Source organism: Mobula birostris, chromosome 3 (genome assembly GCF_030028105.1).
Source record: "Mobula birostris isolate sMobBir1 chromosome 3, sMobBir1.hap1, whole genome shotgun sequence".
Classification (NCBI taxonomy): domain Eukaryota; kingdom Metazoa; phylum Chordata; class Chondrichthyes; order Myliobatiformes; family Myliobatidae; genus Mobula; species Mobula birostris.
Window position 1 is genome coordinate 200857334 of NC_092372.1, and position 18308 is coordinate 200875641.

The window sequence follows — 18308 nt, forward strand, 5'->3', positions numbered from 1 at the left end:
TATCACTGTGGTTTGTCAAATTGTTGCCAATTTGACCACCACTTTAATTCCAGCACTTAAATCGATTCTGCTTACACTGTCCTTGCATCTTCTAACAGTAATTCACAATAACCTTCAGCAAAGCAAACACATCAAGACTAAAACAAGAAAGTGCCAGAGGAGCTCACTTTTAAGCAAGTCCTGACGAAGGGTCTCGGCCCAAAATGTCGACTGTATCTCTTCCTGTAGATGCCGCCTGGCCTGCTGCGTTCACCAGCATTTTTTGTGTGAAGTACCGGAGGAACTCAGCAGGTCAGGCAGCATCTGTAGTGGGAAATGGATAGTCAACGTTTCAGTTCAAGACCCTTTATCTGAACTGAAAAAGTAGAGGGGAGATAGCCAGATTGAAAGGGCAAGGAAGAAGTACAGGGCAAGAGCTGGCAGTTGATAGGTGGGTCTGGGTGAGGATGGGTGATTGGCAAATGGAGTTAGGTAGGGGGAGAGTAGAAATAGTAACAGAGACTGAGGAGGTGATAGGTAGAGGCAACAGGCATACTGGCCTTTATCAGCCAGGATACAGAGTATAGGACACGGGACATTATGTTGCAGTTGTATGAATTGTTGGTGAGGCTACACTTGGAGTACTGTGTACCGCGTAAGTCACCCTGTTATAGGGAACACTTGGTCAAACTGGAAAGAGTTCTAGCATGTTGGTAGGACTAGGGGGCCTGAGTTGTAGGGAGAGGTTGGTCAGCCTAAATCTTTATCCCTTGTAACATTGGAGAACCTTATAGAAATGAGTAAAATGGAGTGAGAGCAGATGTGCGTGAAATGGGGGAGATGCGTTTGAGAACAGAGTTGATGGTGGAGGAAGGGAAGCCCCTTTTTTAAAAAAGGAGAAAATGCCATCCCCTTCTCGCAATTCCTCCGTCTCTGCCGCATCTGCTCTCAGGATGAGGCTTTTCATTCCAGGACGAGGGAGATGTCCTCCTTTTTTAAAGAAAGGGGCTTCCCTTCCTCCGCCATCAACTCTGCTCTCAAACGCATCACCCCCATTTCACGCACATCTGCTCTCACTCCATCCTCCCACCACCCCACTAGGAATAGAGTTCCCCTTGTCCTCACCTGCCACCCCACCAGCCTCCGGGTCCAACATATCATTCTCCGTAACTTCTGCCACCTCCAACGGGATCCCACCACTAAGCATAGCTTTCCCTCCCACCTCTCTCTGCTTTCCGCAGGGATTGCTCCCTACGCGACTCCCTTGTCCATTCGTCCCCCCCATCCCTCCCCACTGATCTCCCTCCAGGCACTTATCCTTGTAAGCAGAACAAGTGCTACACATGCCCTTACACTTCCTCCCTTACCACCATTCAGGGCCCCAGACAGTCCTTCCAGGTGAGGCGACATTTCACCTGTGAGTCGGCTGGGGTGATATACTGCGTCCGGCGCTCCCGATGTGGCCTTCTATATATTGGCAAGACCCGACACAGACTGGGAGATCGTTTCACTGAACACCTATGTTCTGTCCGCCAGAGAAAGCAGGATCTCCCAGTGGCCACACATTTTAATTCCACGTCCCATTCCCATTCTGATATGTCTATCCACGGCCTCCTCTACTGAAAAGATGAAGCCACACTCAGGTTGGAGGAACAACAACTTATATTCCATCTGGGTAGCCTCCAACCTGATGGCATGAACATTGACTTCTCAAACTTCTGCTAATGCCCCACCTCCCCCGCGTACCCCATATGTTATTTATTTATATACACACACTTTCTCTCTCTCTCTCCTTTTTCTCCCTCTGTCCCTCTCACTATACCCCTCGCCTATCCTCTGGGTTTCCCACCTCCCCCTTTTCTTTCTCCCTGGGCCTCTTGTCCCATGATCCTCTCATATCCCCTTTGCCAATCACCTGTCCAGCTCTTGGCTCCATCCCTCCCCCTCCTGTCTTCTCCTATCATTTTGGATCTCCCCCTCCCCCTCCCACTTTCAAATCTCTTATTAGCTCTTCTTTCAGTTAGTCCTGACAAAAGGTCTCAGCCCGAAACGTCGACTGTACCTCTTCCTAGAGATGCTGCCTGGCCTGCTGCATTCACCAGCAACTTTGATGTGTGTTGCTTGAATTTCCAGCATCTGCAGAATTCCTCGTGTTTGCAGGGAATTTGATGCCGGTTTTCCTGAGCAGGCTGTACAGAATCAAAAAGCAAACAAAACAATAGTGCAAACAATCGTGAACTATATACAACGAGGTATATCTGTGTATGTACAGGTGGACCTGGTTTATAATAGACTAAAATTCAAGTGTTCATAAGACTGATGGCATACGGAAAGAAACTGTTTTTGTACCTTTTTGTCCTGGCATACAGTGATCCATAGCACCCAGCTTTCTTCTCGCTGCTACCATTGGGTAGAATGTACAAGAGCCTCAGGACTCACACCACCAGCTTCAAGAAGTTACTACCCTTCAACCAGCAGGCTGTTGAATAAAACACTCAACTTCACTTGCTGCATCATTAAAATGTTTCCAAACCAATGATCTCACTTTCAAGGATTCTTTATCTTATTATCTCATGTTCTCATTATTTATTGCTATTTATTTATATTTTCATTGCACACTCTGTTTGATCTCTGCAACTGCGGCACTATATTCTATATTCTTTTATCACCTTTACCTTGTACTAGCTTGAGGTACTTGTGTTTTGAAATAATCTTAACGTCCTTTTGTGTTGTAACAATTAAGTATGGAATAAAAACAGCATTTGTTAAAATTCTGGTTGATCATTCTATGGATTTGCTGAGTATGTCCGAAAGAAAATGAATCTGAGTTGTATATGGTGACATACATGTACTTTGAACTTTGATAATGTCGTTACAGGAGAGACTGTTATCAAAGATGTGAACCCTACGTTAATGAAAGAAAAAGTGTTCTGGCTGTAAGAGAAACCTGCAGTATTTTATATCGGGGACTTGCTTCAGGACACAAGGGAAGGCATACGCGATTATTCTGCCAGTGAGAACGCCGCACTGTCTCTGGACGCCCGCCCTTCCCCATCTATCTGTTGCAACATCTGGAAACCGGGGCAGATTGGTGTTCAGCCAATCGACGCTCTCGTCTTTGGCCGGCGGGGGCAACCAATGAGAACGTGGAATGCTGCTGAGGGTGCGAGTGGAGTAGGATCATGGCGAGGGTTGTGTCGGTGAGGTCCTTGTTGCAGCGGCTGAGGAGCGGCGGGTGAGCGAGTTGGGCAGCTTTGCGGCTTTGTGGCTCCGCTCCGGCACTGCGTTGTGTGCCGCGGTGCCGGGGCTCTGGCTTCACTCCGGCGTCAGATTCTCACTGGGTTGGGGTAAGGGGCACCGTGGGACAGGTTCAGGAGCTCTCAAGGCAACCTGGCCCCAGCAGTGGAGCTCAGGGACATCCCTCGCTTGTGGGCACTTAGACTGACAGCTTCGATGTGTGTCTTGCATTCATGCCTCGGTTAAAGTTTCAACTCGGCAAATGTACCCTGATCCCAGAGGAAGACTTTGACCAGAGAGGGTTTGGTCAGACACTTGGTTCCATGAATACAACTCTAGGCTGGTATTAATGTGTCCTGAACTCAAGAGGCGTGGAGATGGACCATGGATACTACACTCGCCGCAATCTGGAGCAACAGTCCGCTGGAGGAACTCAGTGGATCGAACAGCATATGTGGGAAGAAAGAAATCGTCAGGGTACAGTTTCGACCCGACACGTCGACAGTTCTTTCCCTCTCATAGATGTTGTTCGACCCGCGGAGTTCCTCCTGCAGATTGTGGAGTGGACGATGCTTGCTCAGTCGGTGATGGATGATTCTGGGAATACAGGTTCGCTATCTCAGTTGCATTGTGACCTCAGGATGGATTCGCTCAACGTGGAGGTGGTCGCTTTGTTATATAATATGCTGAGTAATATGCTTTTGCATGCTACACTGTCAGACAACTTTCACAGTAGTGTGTGAACGCCAGTCAAATAAATTACAACAGTCCTCTCCACAGCTGGATTTCCAGAAGGCATTCGATAAGGTGCCGCACAAGAGACTTATAAATAAGATACGGATGCATGGAGTCGGAGGAAGTGTATTGGCATGGATAGTGGATTGGTTAACCGATAGAAGGCAGAGTTGGTATAAATGGGTGTTTTTCCAGTTGGCAGTCAGTGGTGAGTGGGGTGCCACAAGGGTCGGTGCTGGGCCCGCAGCTGTTTACCATTTACATTGATGATTTGGAAGAGGGGACTGAGTGTAGTGCAGCAAAATTTGCTGATGGCACTAAACTGGGTGGAAAAGCAAATTGTACAGAGGATGTGGAGAGTGTACAGAGGGATATAGATAGGTTAAGTGAATGGGCCAAGGTCTGGCAGATGGAATACAATGTTGGTAAATGCGAGATCATCCACTTTGGAAGGAATAATAGAAGAGCAGAGTATTACTTAAATGGTGAAAGATTGCAGCATGCTGTTGTGCAGAGGGACTTGGGAGTGCTTGTTCATGAATGGCAAAAAGTTGGCTTGCAGGTATAACGGGTTATTAAGAAGGCAAACGGAATGTTGGCTTTCATTACTAGAGGGATTGAATTCAAGAGCAGGGAGGTCATGCTGCAACTATACAGGGTACTGATGAGGCCGCACCTGGAGTACTGTGTGCAGTTCTGGTCTCCATACTTGAGGAACGATATACTGGCTTTGGAGGCAGTGCAGAGGAGGATCACCAGGTTGATTCCAGGGATGAAGGGGTTAACTTAGGAGCGATTGAGTTGCCTGGGACTATACTCTCTGGAGTTCAGAAGAATGAGAGGTGATTTTATAGAAACTTACAAAATTTTGAAAGGGGTAGATAAGATAGAAGTAGGAAAGTTGTTTCCATTGGTAAGTGAGACTAGAACTAGGGGACATTGCCTCAAGATTCAGGGGAGAAGATTTAGGATGGAGATGAGGAGAAACTGTTTTTCCCAGAGAGTCGTGAATCTGTGGAATTCTCTGCCCTGGGAGGCAGCTGAGGCTTCCTCACTAAATATATTTAAGAAACAGATAGGTTTTTACATAGTAAGGGAATTAAGGGTTGTGGGGAAAAGGCAGGTAGATGGAGCTGAGTTTATGGACAAATCAGCCATGACCTTATCGATTGGCGGAGCAGGCTCATTGGGCCGGATGGCCTACTCCTCCTATTTTTTTTATGTTCTCATGTAATCTCACTTTTCAAGAGAAGTATTTTAACTTCAGATTGTTATCTATCTCAGAAAAATGTCCAAAATTAGGTGCAACATTTTTCCCAAAACATGCTTTCAAGCAACTTTTATGCCTGTACACATTTTGAAAATGTTCACTGTCGTTCCAACAGATCTGTGAGGTATCATTCATGGCGATTGAACAGCAGCTCTGCAAGAGAAAAAGCGACCCTGTATACTGTTGGGGAGAAAATTCATGGGTTCACTATAAATCAGGTAGTTTGCTAACTTATTTGCTCTTGAAAGAATGTTGGTATAAATTTAATAGTTAAATAGTCTAGAAACTAGAATATTGATAAAATACATACTTAATTGAAACAGACTGGCATTTATATTTCAAACGAGAAAATCTGCAGATGCAGGAAATGCAAGCAGTATGCACACAAAATGGTGGAGGAACTCAGCAGGCCAGGCAGCATCCATAGATAAAAGTACAGTTGACGTTCAGCGTCTACTTTTTTCTACAAATGCTGCCTGGCCTGCCAAGTTCTTCCAGCATTTTGTGTGTTTTGCTGGCATTTAAGTTTTTCTGAATCTAGGACTAAAAAAAGTATTTTGGTTTGTGAAATTCTTTTAACAGAAAAGTTCCTTCTACAAAAACAAACATGGCAGCAAATTTGTAGAGAACAAAGTCCATCAACCAGAATAGGAGCACGTTGGTAGTTGTGCAGATATTTGTTATATATTCTGTATTTTGTTCATTAACTTGTATGTTGGCACCTTTGGAATGGGATCAGTCAAGCCTATTTACAAGGGCAGGATTTGTAATTTTGCAAGCACTAGATACTGCAGATCTGGAGCAAAAACAACAAACTGCTAGAAGAAATGACCTTATAATTTTTCAACTGTTAGCACCCTTGTCAATGTGACATTCTTTTTATTTCAGTGATGAAAAGTCAGCCTGAAAAATCAAGTCTTATCCTTGAATGAAAACTATACTTCCTTTTTTCCCCTGAGAGGGCTGTATTATTGCCCTCGCTTCAGAATATGAATGTTTAAAAATCAAAATGACACATGACTATGATTAATATTTAACTAAGGAAAACACAAATTGTAAATTCTCTATGATAGATTGATTCAGAAGATAAAGTTGCATCAGATGCAGGGTAAATTACAAGTTTGGATTTGAAACTGGCTTGCCCAGAGAAAAATGAGAGTAGCAATGGAAAGCTATTAATCTGGTTGGAGGTCTGTGACCAGTGGTGTTCCACAAGGATTGCTGCCAGGACCTCTTGTTATATATCAGTGATTTGGAAAAAAGTGTAGATGGTTGGATTAGCGTAGTTGGTGTAGTTCTGGTGGCCCATTCTAGGAAAGATTGGAGATTTTGGAAAAATTGCAGAAGTTGACAAGGATACAACCTGGATTAGAAGGTATGAACTATGAAAACATGTTGGACAAACTTGAGTTGCCTTCCTTGGAGCATCAGAAGCTGAGGGAAAACCTGATAGAAGTTTTCAAAATTATGAGAGGCATAAATAGTTTTCACAGTCATAATCTGTACCCCAGGGTAGAAATGTCAAGCACAAGAGTGAGATGACCTGCTTTGAATGTTGGGGGCGATGTTTAAAGACAACGTGCCAGGGCCTTTTTTATGCAAAGTGTGGTATGTGCCTGAAATGGGTTACCAGAGGTAGTCGTGGAAGCAGGTAGTTAAAGAATGAAGAGAATTGAGGGATATGGATGCTAGACACAAGGAGGGTATTAAGTATAAATTAGCATCAGGATCAGTACAACATCGTTTGCTGAATGGCATAACCACTGCTGTACTTCTCATGATTTCTAAAAGAGTGTTAAAATGGGCTGAATATTCCCCCCATGACACATATTAGCACCCAGCAGTAAAGACATGGGTTTAAATTGCTTTCTAGAATTATAGCTCAATTTCAGCATGAAGAAAATGTATAATTTTTCTGAAGAAGGATCTGTTCATGAAGTAGGTGCTGTTCAAGTGTATGTTAGGGCCTGAATGAGTGCAAGGAACTAAAACTGGAACATACTCATTCTCAACTAAGCTCCACCCTGTTAAAAGAATTTCTAGATATATGGAATTCAGAGTGAAGAAACAGCCTATAAGCCTATCCTAATCCCATGAATAACTATCCATTTAAATTGATTCCACTGCCTTTTCCATACAGTTCTGACACTGGAATATTTTAAAGTGTATTGTATGGAATTAATGACTATATAATTTTAATCAATTTGCCCTGAAAACAAACTGGAATTTCAAAGGATTCAGCAGTGCATTGAGACTTGTTTTATTTATTAAATTGTTATACTTGAAGGTAGGTTGGTGGAAGCAAATTTGATCACTGCTACATATATTTGAAAGGACAAAATTTCAGGGATAATGGGGGAAAAACCAATAAACTGAGTCTAATTTGATCAAACTTCCAAAGCACCAGCATTGTCACATGACGTACTGCTTCTCTTTAAATTCCACATTTCCTGAAATTCTTAGTAGGGAGGAATTGCTGTAGGAGCTTGTTGTAGTTTATCTGCCATGTGCTCATTATTAAATTTGAAACATTCTATCCTAATGTGAGATCAGTGAAAGGAAATCATGCAACTAAGTATTTTTAAAAAGTTTGCAAATTGGTAATTTAAATAGTAGATGAACTAACTTTAGAAAGCTGTATCTAAAGAAGGTGCAAAACAGAATAAACAGTGTGTGATAGAAATTATTTCAGAGGTATCCATTCAGTAGTAGAATTTTGGGTTTATCAAGACTTAGGAGACTGATAATGCTGGAAACTGGAGCGACAGATAACAGAATAGAGGAATTCAGAAGGTCTGTGGTGAACAGGGAGGCAGGAAGGAATCATTAATGTGTCAGGTCAAAACTCTGCATTATTACTTTTATCAAGCCTATTGACCATGTAAGGATTTTCTTTAATTTGCTGTATGAGGGACAGATTTAATGCAATTTGGCAGAGATTAGATTTTGCTTTGCAGGTTGTTTATTTTCTCACCCTGAATGAAAATAGAGTTTAAAAAAAAACAGTGCTGTTTTTATATTGTACCAATCTTTCTTTTCCACAGGTGACAGCTGTTCCTGATCTTTTCCTGACAGCAGTTAAACTTAGCCATGATAACACAGGAGCTCAGTATTTGCATGTAGCAAGGGATGATCCAAACAATTTGTTCAGGTAATTTCTTGTATTGGCATACTTACTGTGAATAATCTGGTGCATTATCTTATAACTTCCCTGGTTTATATATTTAGCATTTATTGCCCTTTGGACACAAGGAAGGGCTGACTTCTCTAACAACTGCCTTTCTTGCACCCTGTTGTGAAAGGAGTTTTAGTACTTAACCCAGCAATAGTGAAGGAATTTACTGTTCAGGAAATACATTGCCTGAGGTTTAATATAGAGGACTCTGGTTATTTGGGACACATCGAAACCAGTATATTCTGGCCCAGTTAAGTGTCTGTATCAATTAGCAAAATTTTTAATGGAAGTATTTAAAAAAGGCAAACTACCATATAATTGAGTAATTATGTATTTCGAGCAAATAGAGAACAAGTTAGAACACTATCTGTACTACTGGTTGGTTGACATCTGTCTCAAAGGACAATGGATGATGATAATCTTTGTCATAAGTCTGGGCAGAAGGTATGGAGATCTTGAGGTGCCCAGTTGTCAAGATCCCCCTCCCAGCCTCGCCAGTGTAGTCCAAATGATAGCTTATGAAGCAATATGTTTGGCACCAGCTTGGCTGCAGGAGCTGCCAGAAGGATGTTCAGTGATGTCCATCTGCCTTAGGGGCTCCACTCCGGATTTGCTTTCTGGGTTTACTCCCATGGCCTTCATTTCTCCTGAGGCTGCTTCAAACCACAGTGATGTAGTCATAAAGAAGGCAAGACAGCGGCTATACTTTATTAGGAGTTTGAAGAGATTTGGCATGTCAACAAATACACTCAAAAACTTCTATAGTTGTACCGTGGAGAGCATTCTGACAAGCTGCATCACTGTCTAGTATGGAGGGGCTACTGCGTAGGAACGAAAGAAGCTGTAGAATGCTGTAAATCTAGTCAGCTCGATCTAAGTACCCAGGACATCTTTAGGGAGCGGTGTCTCAGAAAGGTAGTGTCCATTATTAAGGACGTCCAGCACCCAGGGCATGTCCTTTTCTCACTGTTACCATCAGGTAGGAGATACAGAGTGAAGGCACACATTCAGCGATTCAGGAACAGCTTCTTCCCCTCTGCCATCGGATTCCTAAATGGACATTGAAGCTTTGGACACTACCTCACTTTTTTTTAATATACTGTACTTCTGTTTTTACACATTTTTAAAAAATCTATTCAATACACGTAATTGATTTACTTGTTTATTATTTTTTTTTCTCTCTCTGCTAGATTATGTATTGCCTTGAACTGCTGCTGCTAAGTTAACAAATTTTACGTCACATGCTGATGATAAACCTGATTCTGAAAAACAGTTCCGAATTGGCCTACTTCTTATTTCTCGCCAACTATCAGTGACGAAAACCACTGCTTTATGAACAAAAACACACACACAGCTGATGCTATTCAAAAACTGGTTGCACTGAGCACAGTGTAGTGTTTAACGGCCACAGAAATGTGCGCATTTGACACTTGGTAGAAACTTTGTCAGCAGTTTCCTGCCCCAATTAAGCAGCAGAGTGCCCCAAGTAAACAAAGAGAATCCCAGCTATTTTTTCAGTTGGTTTTTGTTCTGTAAGAGTAGTCCAAAATAAGCGGCTGTCCTAATTAACAGATGGCCCAATGAACTGGAATGCACTGTATTTGAAATCATCAGTGCAGAAAGAGCTTGGCATTCTTGGAAGCCCCAGATAATTTATCTATGAAACATTAAAATCAGATGTAGAGAAGTCATTGACTGGCTAATTTGTTAGATCTGTGACGATTTAGGTTGACGTAGTTCTCATTGAAACCTGAAAACAAAAAGGGAAAAAAAGATTATTGAAGACTTTTACTGGGAGCTTACAATTCTAATTTTTTAAAAATGTTGCTTTTACAATTTACTGACGTTGAGGTACTGTGTATATTGTATTTCAGTGTGCAGTTTCGTACCACACCACTCAACAGTACAGGTGTTCCTCACATTCTAGAACATGTCGTACTTTGTGGTTCTGAAAAATACCAAGTTAGAGATCCCTTCTTCAAAATGTTGACCCGCTCCCTTTCCACTTTCATGAATGCCTTCACAGGTCAGTATTGATTAATAGTGTGCAAAGTGCGGATGTATCTTAAAAGATAATTTGATTTGGGATACTTATGAGAATGGGGCTGATAGAATTAATGATTTGACAGCTTCAACGAAAAGTGTATTTGATGTTATTTTTCCTCTTGGTCATTGTAGCAAGTGACTACACAATGTATCCATTTTCCACCCAAAATTCAAAGGATTTTCAGAATCTTCTTTCTGTGTACCTTGATGCTGTCTTCTTTCCTTGCCTAAGAGAATTGGACTTCTGGTAAGATATAGAATTAAGGAAGCAATTGATATTCATTCGGCATACTTTGTATATTCTTGTACGCATTTTAAATATGTGGTATTTGGTTTTATTTGTCTTCAGGCAAGAAGGGTGGAGGTTGGAGCATGAAACCCCCAGTGATCCATTATCACCCCTTGTTTTTAAAGGAGTTGTGTTCAATGAAATGAAAGGAGTATTTGTAAGTCATCATAATTTGTAATTTAACATGAACACCAGGCCTATTTCTGGTATTGTAATACAAAATAGCATCTTATACAAAAGTTCTCTACATTTGTTAACCTAATGCTACAAAATGTGTGCATAGTGTTTTAATGGGATTCAATTTAACTGATTTGATTGTGTGAAATTACAGATGTTTGGTCTATTGTTAAATTAGGAAATTATGAAAGCTAAACTTACTGGGTTGGTGTAAATGGTAGTTTAGTGGGCTAGCTAAGCATGGTTAAAATATACAGTGCTTATAAAAAGTAGTCACCCCCCTCCCACCCCATGTTTGTTGTTATATAACATTGAATCACAGTGGATTTACTTTGGATTTTTTGACACTGATCAACAGAAAAGACTCTTCCGGGTCAAGATGAAAACAAATTTCTACAAATCAGTCTAAATTTATTACAGTTACTGAACACAAAATTTGATTGCATAATTACTCATCCCCATCAAGTCAGTATTTAGTTAATGTACTTCTGGCAGCAATCAGCCTTGATTCTGTGTGGATAGATCTCTATCAGCTTTGCACATCTGAACACTCCATTCTTCTTAACAAAACTGTTCAAATTTGGTTAGATTATAGGGGATCGTGAGCGAACAGTCCTTTTCAAGCCCAGCCACACATTCTCAATTGGACTGAGGTCTGGACTCTGATCTGGCCATTCTGAGACATTGTTGTTTTTAAGGCATTCCTGTGTAGCTTTGGCTTTATACTTGGGATCATTGTCTTTTTAGAAAACAAATCTTCTCCCAGGTCGCAGTTCACTTGCAGACTCCTTCAGCTTTTTGCCAGATTTCCCCTGTATTTTGCTGTATTCATTTTACCCTCTATCTTCACAAGCCTTTCAGGGCCTGCTGCAGTGAAGCATTCCCACAGCGTGATGCAGCCACCATCATGCTTCATGGTAAAAATGGTGTGTTTTTGATGTGCAGTGTTTAGTCTGATGCCCAGAAAGCCCAATTTCGGTTTCATTAGACCATAGAACCTTCTTCCAGCTGACTTCAGAGTCTCCCACATGCCTTCTGGCAAACTCTAGTGGAGATTTCATGTGAGTTTTTTTTGAACAGTTGCTTTCCCTCTGCCACTTTTCCATAAAGCTGCGACTGGTATAGCACCCAGGCAACAGTTGTTGTGTGCATACTTTCTCCCATCTCAGCCACTAAAGCTTGTAACTCCTCCAGAGTTGTCAAAGGTCTCTTGGTGGCCTCTCTCACTAGTCCCCTTCTTGCATGGTCACTCAGTCTTTGAGGATGGCTTGCTCTAGCCAGATTTACAGCTGTGCCATATTTTTTTCATTTCTTGACTCTTGAATTAACTGTACTCTAAGGGATATTCAGTGACTTGGAAATTTTCTTGTATCCATCTCCTGACCCGTGCTTTTCAATAACCTTTCCATGGAATTACTTGGAGTGTTCTTTTGTCTTCGTGGTGTAGCTTTTGCCAGGATTCTGGCTCACCAGCAGGTAGACCTTCCAGATACAGGTGTATTTTTACTACAGTCAATTGAAACACTTTGACTGCACACAGTGATCTCCATTAACTAATTATGTGACTTCTAAAATCAATTGGCTGCACCAGTGATTGATTAGTGTATCATATTAAAGGGAGTAAGTACTTATGCAATCAATTATTTTGTTTTATATTTGTAATTAACTTAGATCACTTTGTAAAGATCTGTTTTTACTTTGACATGAAAGAGTCTTTTTCTGTTGATCAGTGTCAAAAGAAGACAAAGGAAATCCACTGTGACAATAAAACATGTGTACAGTTCTGGTCACCGAATTATAGGAAAGATGTCAATAAAATTGAGAGAATACAGAGCAGGTTTACTAAAATATTGTCTGGGTTTCATCTCCTAAGTTACAGAAAAAGGTTGAACAAGTTAGGTCTTTATTCTTTGGAGCGTAGAAGGTTGAGAGGGGACTTGATAGAGGTGTTTAAAATTATGAGGGGGATTGATAGAGTTGACATGGATTGGCTTTTTCTATTGAGAGTGGGGGAGATTCAAACAAGAGGACATGAGTTGAGAGTTAAAAGTCAAAAGTTTAGGGGTAACATGAGGGGGAACTTCTTCACTCAGAGAGTGGTGGCTGTGTGGAACGAGCTTCCAGCAGAAGTGGTTGAGGCAGGTTCGATATTGTCATTTAAAAATTGGATAGGTATATGGACAGGAAAGGAATGGAGAGTTATGGGCTGAGTGCAGGTCAGTGGGACTAGGTGAGAGTAAGCTTTCGGCACGGACTAGAAGGGCCGAGATGGCCTGTTTCCGTGCTGTAATTGTTATATGGTTATATGAAAACTTTCGGGGGGGGGGGGAATACTTTTATAGGCACTGTATATTTGGCTTAAACTTTTATATTGTTTGTATGAGTACAAGTAGTCTTTAAGATTGATTTTATTTGAAGTATATATTGCAATGTACTTCAAACTACCCACCTTTTAAAGTAGAGTAACTTCCAGATTCTAAACATCAAACATCATTGGGCAGGTGCTGAAGGTTTGAGCAGCTTTCTCATTTAAATGTAGTTATATCTAAAACTACAGAACCATAAACTACTTTTCTCTCATGTTTTGAGCATTTGAATTTTTCCATATATAAGTAACTGACTTTTCTTTTAGCTTGTTTGTAAGCAAATGCAGGTTAGCATTTTATTCCACTGTTTGCATCATCTGCATTTTTGTTTCAGGCAAACAACGAGAATCTGTATGCTCAGCATTTACAGAACAAGCTTCTGCCTGATCATACCTACTCGGTGATATCTGGAGGTGATCCTTTGCAAATACCGAAGCTTACATGGGAAGAATTAAAGCACTTTCATGCCATACATTACCATCCTAGTAATGCAAGGTATACCTGAGAACCATATAAAAATACTGTGAGCACTTGTGAGCCGTCTCAACAGTTATTTCTGTATAACACAACATCAGCTGGAGGATGAACCCAGTTGAAATAATTTTAAATCATTACCATCTCTTCAGGACCCCAACTTATCCCTGTCACTACTGTCATCTGGAGGATTTTAGAATGAGTCATGAATCTTTTTTGTTTTGACAGCTTAATATTTTCATTCAAGTAAGCAATTTATTTTACATCATTCCATGTATTTGTCTGTTCTTGGGTGTCTCTAGCCCTTAATTTGTTTTCTTTAGGGATGCTCTGCTGAACTCCAAAGTCAAGTTGCTAGGCTCAAATTTTGTCATTGAGAACAATGGTTAGTGATTCTATGTGAATATGAGCACAACTTATTGATTGAGCATAGTTATTAGTATAAATTATATAATGAGTACATCTTTTTTGTACAATTTTAATTCAAAAGGACAATAGTCCAAATATTTACCTCCTAATGCATGCAGTTACTTTGCATTTTGATAGCACCTGAGCTTCGTGAATAAAACTCTTACCTGCTTTGTAACTGGTATAAAGAACAATGTTCAACTTGCTGCAGGTCTCTTGTAAATAAATAAAGTGTGGGAATTGCATTCTGCCATAGAAATCCAGAGGGAATTTAAAACAAAATAAATGGGCAGTATGGTGATGCTGTGTTCAGTGTTACTGTTTTACAACTCCAGTTACCCAGGCTTGATGCTGTGCTGACGTGCTGATGATGTGGATTTATATAATCTTGTGACCATGTGTACTTCTTTCAGTATTGGGTTCTTCCTACATTCCAAATACGTGCTAGTTGATAGGTAAATTAGCAAGTTTAAGTTCCACCAAGTGTAGGGTGGCTGGCAGGAGAATTGATGAGCAGTGGTCTTACGGCATGGAAAAAGGCCCTTTGTCCTGATCTGCTTGTGCTGATTGAGCTGCCTTTCTCTGCTAATCTCATTTTCTTGCCCTTTTACTGCTATTACTTCCCAATCCATGTACTTGTTCAAATGCTTTTTAAATGCTGTGATTGTACCTGCATTTACTACCCCCTTTGGCTGTTTGTTCCTTAATTCCACCACCTTCCATGTGAAAAAACTTACTCCTTAGATCTCCTGTAAATATTTCCTCTTGCCTTAAAGCTCTGTCCTCTTATTTTAGACTTTCCTATCCTTAGGAAAAGATCTGAATCTGAAAAGACTGTCTATCTGCTCTGTGTATGTTCCTCATAATTTTATAAGCCTTTAAAGGTTGCTTCTCAGCTGTTTAGTGCTCCAGTGAGACTAATCCCAGCCTATCCAATTTCACCTTGTATGTAACTAAAGCCCTTTATTCCAGACAACATCCTTGTGAATCCTTTCTATGCAGTGCTACCATATCCTTTCCACAGTGAGGTAACCAGGACTGTATAACATGTTCTATGCAAGGCCTCACCAACGGCTTGTACAGCGGCAACATAATGCCCTAACTCTTGTATTCAGTACTGCCTATAAAGGCAGGCAAGCTAAACACTTCCACTATCCTATCTACCTGTACTGCCATTTTTAGGAAGCCATAAATTTACTCTAAAATCTCTCAAGTTTGTGTCTGTGCCCTCTAGTTCTGGACACACCCACCATAGGAAACATCCTCTCCACATCCGCCTTATCTAGTCCTTTCAACATTCGGTAGGTTTCAGTGCGATCTCCACGCATTTTTCTAAGTACAGGCCCAAAGCTGCCAAATACTGCACATACGTTAACCCCTTCATTCCCAGAATCATCCTCATGAACCTCCTCTGGTCTCTCCTCAATGACAACATATCCTTTCTGAGATATGGGGCCCAAAACTGTTGACAATACTCCAAGTACAGCCTGACTAGTGTGTTATAAAGCCTCAGTATTTTCTCCTTGTTTTTATATTCTATTCCCCTTGAAATGAATGCCAACATTGCATTTGCCTTGTCTGGATTAAATTCCATCTGCCACTTTACCTAACTTTTCAGCTGGGTTTTCTATCTTGTATCCTTAGGCAATCACCTTCACTACAACTCCACGAATCTTTGTGTCATCAGCAAATATACTTAGCAGATAACAGGCATTCTTAATCAAATACAAGGCAAATAGCAATGGTCCCTCTACTGATTCCTGGGTCAGAACAACAAATCACGGTATTCCCCTTTGCCTCCTAACATCAAACCTTCTTTGGATCCAGTTTGCCAAAACATCTTAGACCCCATGTCCAAATTTCATAGACAAATTTATAAGGCAGGACCTTGTCAAGTACTGTCCTACCTTCACAATTTTCTTAGTAACCTCCCACAGGAGTTACCTTGCACTAAGCCATCCTAACTCCCCGAATCAGTCCCAGCCGTTCCAAGAAATCATAAATACCATCCCTAAGATTTTTTTCCTAATAGTTTCTGAAGAAAGATTCAGTAGTGTGAAGTTTCTCAGTGACCCCTTCCAAGCTTCTTGAATGGGGGAACAATATTAGTCACCTATCAGTTTTCTGTTTTTTCATCTCTAATAGCTTCTGCAATCTCCTCTCTGGTGTCTCTTCACACCTTAGGGTAGATCTCATCAGGCCATCGGGATTTGTTCAGGGTGCATCAAATCTCTTAATATTTCCTCTATTCTAATACACGCATGTTTCTTTCAGCATACATCTTTCCTAACTCTCCATCCTCCTCATCCTTCTTGGTGGATACTGATTCAAATTGTTAATTTAGGACCCCACAAGTGTCATGTGGCTCCCTTTTAGTCCCTGTGGGAGCTACTCCTTCCCTAGCTACTCTGTTGTTTTCTAATATATTTACAAAAGGCTTTGGGTATTTGAGAGAGAACTGGTTAATGAGAAATAATTGGGGGAAATAACAGTGAGGGATTTGTTTGGTTCTAAAATATTGACTGGGTGGTCTCATACATTGAGTGAAATATGAAAAAATGAATCTGTTGACCATAGTATATATAAAAAAATGCTTACTAATATAATTGGAACATCTTGCAAATAAACTATAAAATCGTAAATTATTTAAAACTAATTATTGAACTTTGCTACTCAGTTGCTGATTACAACTGTCATTGTAAATGTTGATATTGTCTAACGCCAATTATATTTCAACGTTGCGTGTATCAAAACTCCAGGAAGGTTAAATTTATAGTGGATTAGTTGGAAATTTATGATCCAGAAGTGAGTGTTCTTTAATATGCAAGGAATACATATGCTGACAAGGTTGTAGCAATGTAGCATCCATATTAGCACCACCTTAAGTTTTGCTTTATTTTCTGACTAGGCTTTCCTTCCTTCATTCCTTTTCTGGCTATGGTATGCTTCTAATTTTGCATCTTGCCCTTCTGGACTATGACACCAAGTTTGCAGGCATGTTAATAAAGCAGAATTCTGTCCTCTGTGCAATGCATTTCATTCCATCATATTTTCCCGTACTTTCCACTACTCCCCAGCTCCAAATGGCCACACTTCTCTTCAGATTAGACATGCCTCTGAGTTTGACTCTGCAGGCAAACTTACCCCACACCCCCTCCTGTTATTGGGGGGTTGCATTCCCAGTAAACCATCCATATTGTGATTTTCTGTAATGTGAAATAACATCTGTGCATTCTTCAAAAATACGTGCTAGAAGTGATACACAAATTCGGTGAAAGTGAATTTTGTTTGCTATCACAGATCTTTGGGTAGTGATTTATGACTTCCCCAAGGGTGAATTTCCATTGCCTGAGCTGCTATAATGCGGTGTTCACCTGTACTCATGGAAATATCTTGTGTAGCCTTGTCGAAAAAGTTCAGTCAATTAAAATCTTAGCAGTACTTTGAAATTCTAACAGTTCCATTTTTGCAACTTGCCCATTTTAGGTTCTTTACCTATGGTGATCTCCCCCTGGAACAACATCTTAGGCAAATCCAAGAAGAGGCACTTTGCAAATTCCAAAGAATTGAACCTGGCACCTCAGTTCCCAAACAGGCGCGCTGGAGTGAACCAGTAAGTAAAAGAGCCATCACTCTGACTACACTAATATCAATAGTTAAACACCGGTACACATTTAATAGCTATTAAAGTAATCCACATTGCTGTTAGTATTGCCTTGTACATGGCAAGTTTGATAGTCCTGAGATAACTTGACCTTTGCTGATACCAGATTATTCTCAATGGATGGACCCTCGTTTTGAGACTGATTATATTCTGTATACTCCAGCTAACAAAAACATTATCTTAGTATATTGCCTGTCAAATTGCTCAAGGATTTTTCAGTTAAATATCTCTCATAATTCAAAACTTTAGGGAGTATCCATTCAGTTTACTTTTTTTTCCCTGTTCAAATTTCCAGTTACTGGTACACATTGTGTATGGCATTGATCTTTATGACATACCAGTTTGAAAATTTCAAAGAATAGCTTTATTTGGCACATGTACTGTACATCGAAATATTGACACATACTGTGAAATGCGTTAGTCGCATCAACGACGAACACAGTCTGAGTAAGTACTGGGGGCATCCTGTTAGTGTTGCCCTGCTTCTG

The 18308-nt window shown here is 40.7% G+C and overlaps 1 protein-coding gene across 4 annotated transcripts in view; it reads left to right on the forward strand.

Annotated features, from left to right (window-relative positions):
• Nucleotides 1-3131: 3131 nt before the first annotated feature.
• The window catches only part of pitrm1 (pitrilysin metallopeptidase 1), a 121182-nt gene continuing 106005 nt past the window's right edge, over nucleotides 3132-18308 (forward strand). For all 4 annotated transcript variants that reach the window (XR_011885511.1, XR_011885510.1, XR_011885509.1 and 1 more), the window contains exons 1-8: nucleotides 3132-3214; nucleotides 5337-5439; nucleotides 8266-8372; nucleotides 10271-10422; nucleotides 10575-10689; nucleotides 10792-10888; nucleotides 13609-13769; nucleotides 17643-17769. Coding sequence is in view for 1 of the 4 variants with exons in the window: in XM_072253998.1 (XP_072110099.1) it covers nucleotides 3162-3214; nucleotides 5337-5439; nucleotides 8266-8372; nucleotides 10271-10422; nucleotides 10575-10689; nucleotides 10792-10888; nucleotides 13609-13769; nucleotides 17643-17769 (915 nt within the window). In the remaining 3 variants the exon portion in view is untranslated. The remainder of the gene's footprint in view (nucleotides 3215-5336; nucleotides 5440-8265; nucleotides 8373-10270; nucleotides 10423-10574; nucleotides 10690-10791; nucleotides 10889-13608; nucleotides 13770-17642; nucleotides 17770-18308) is intronic.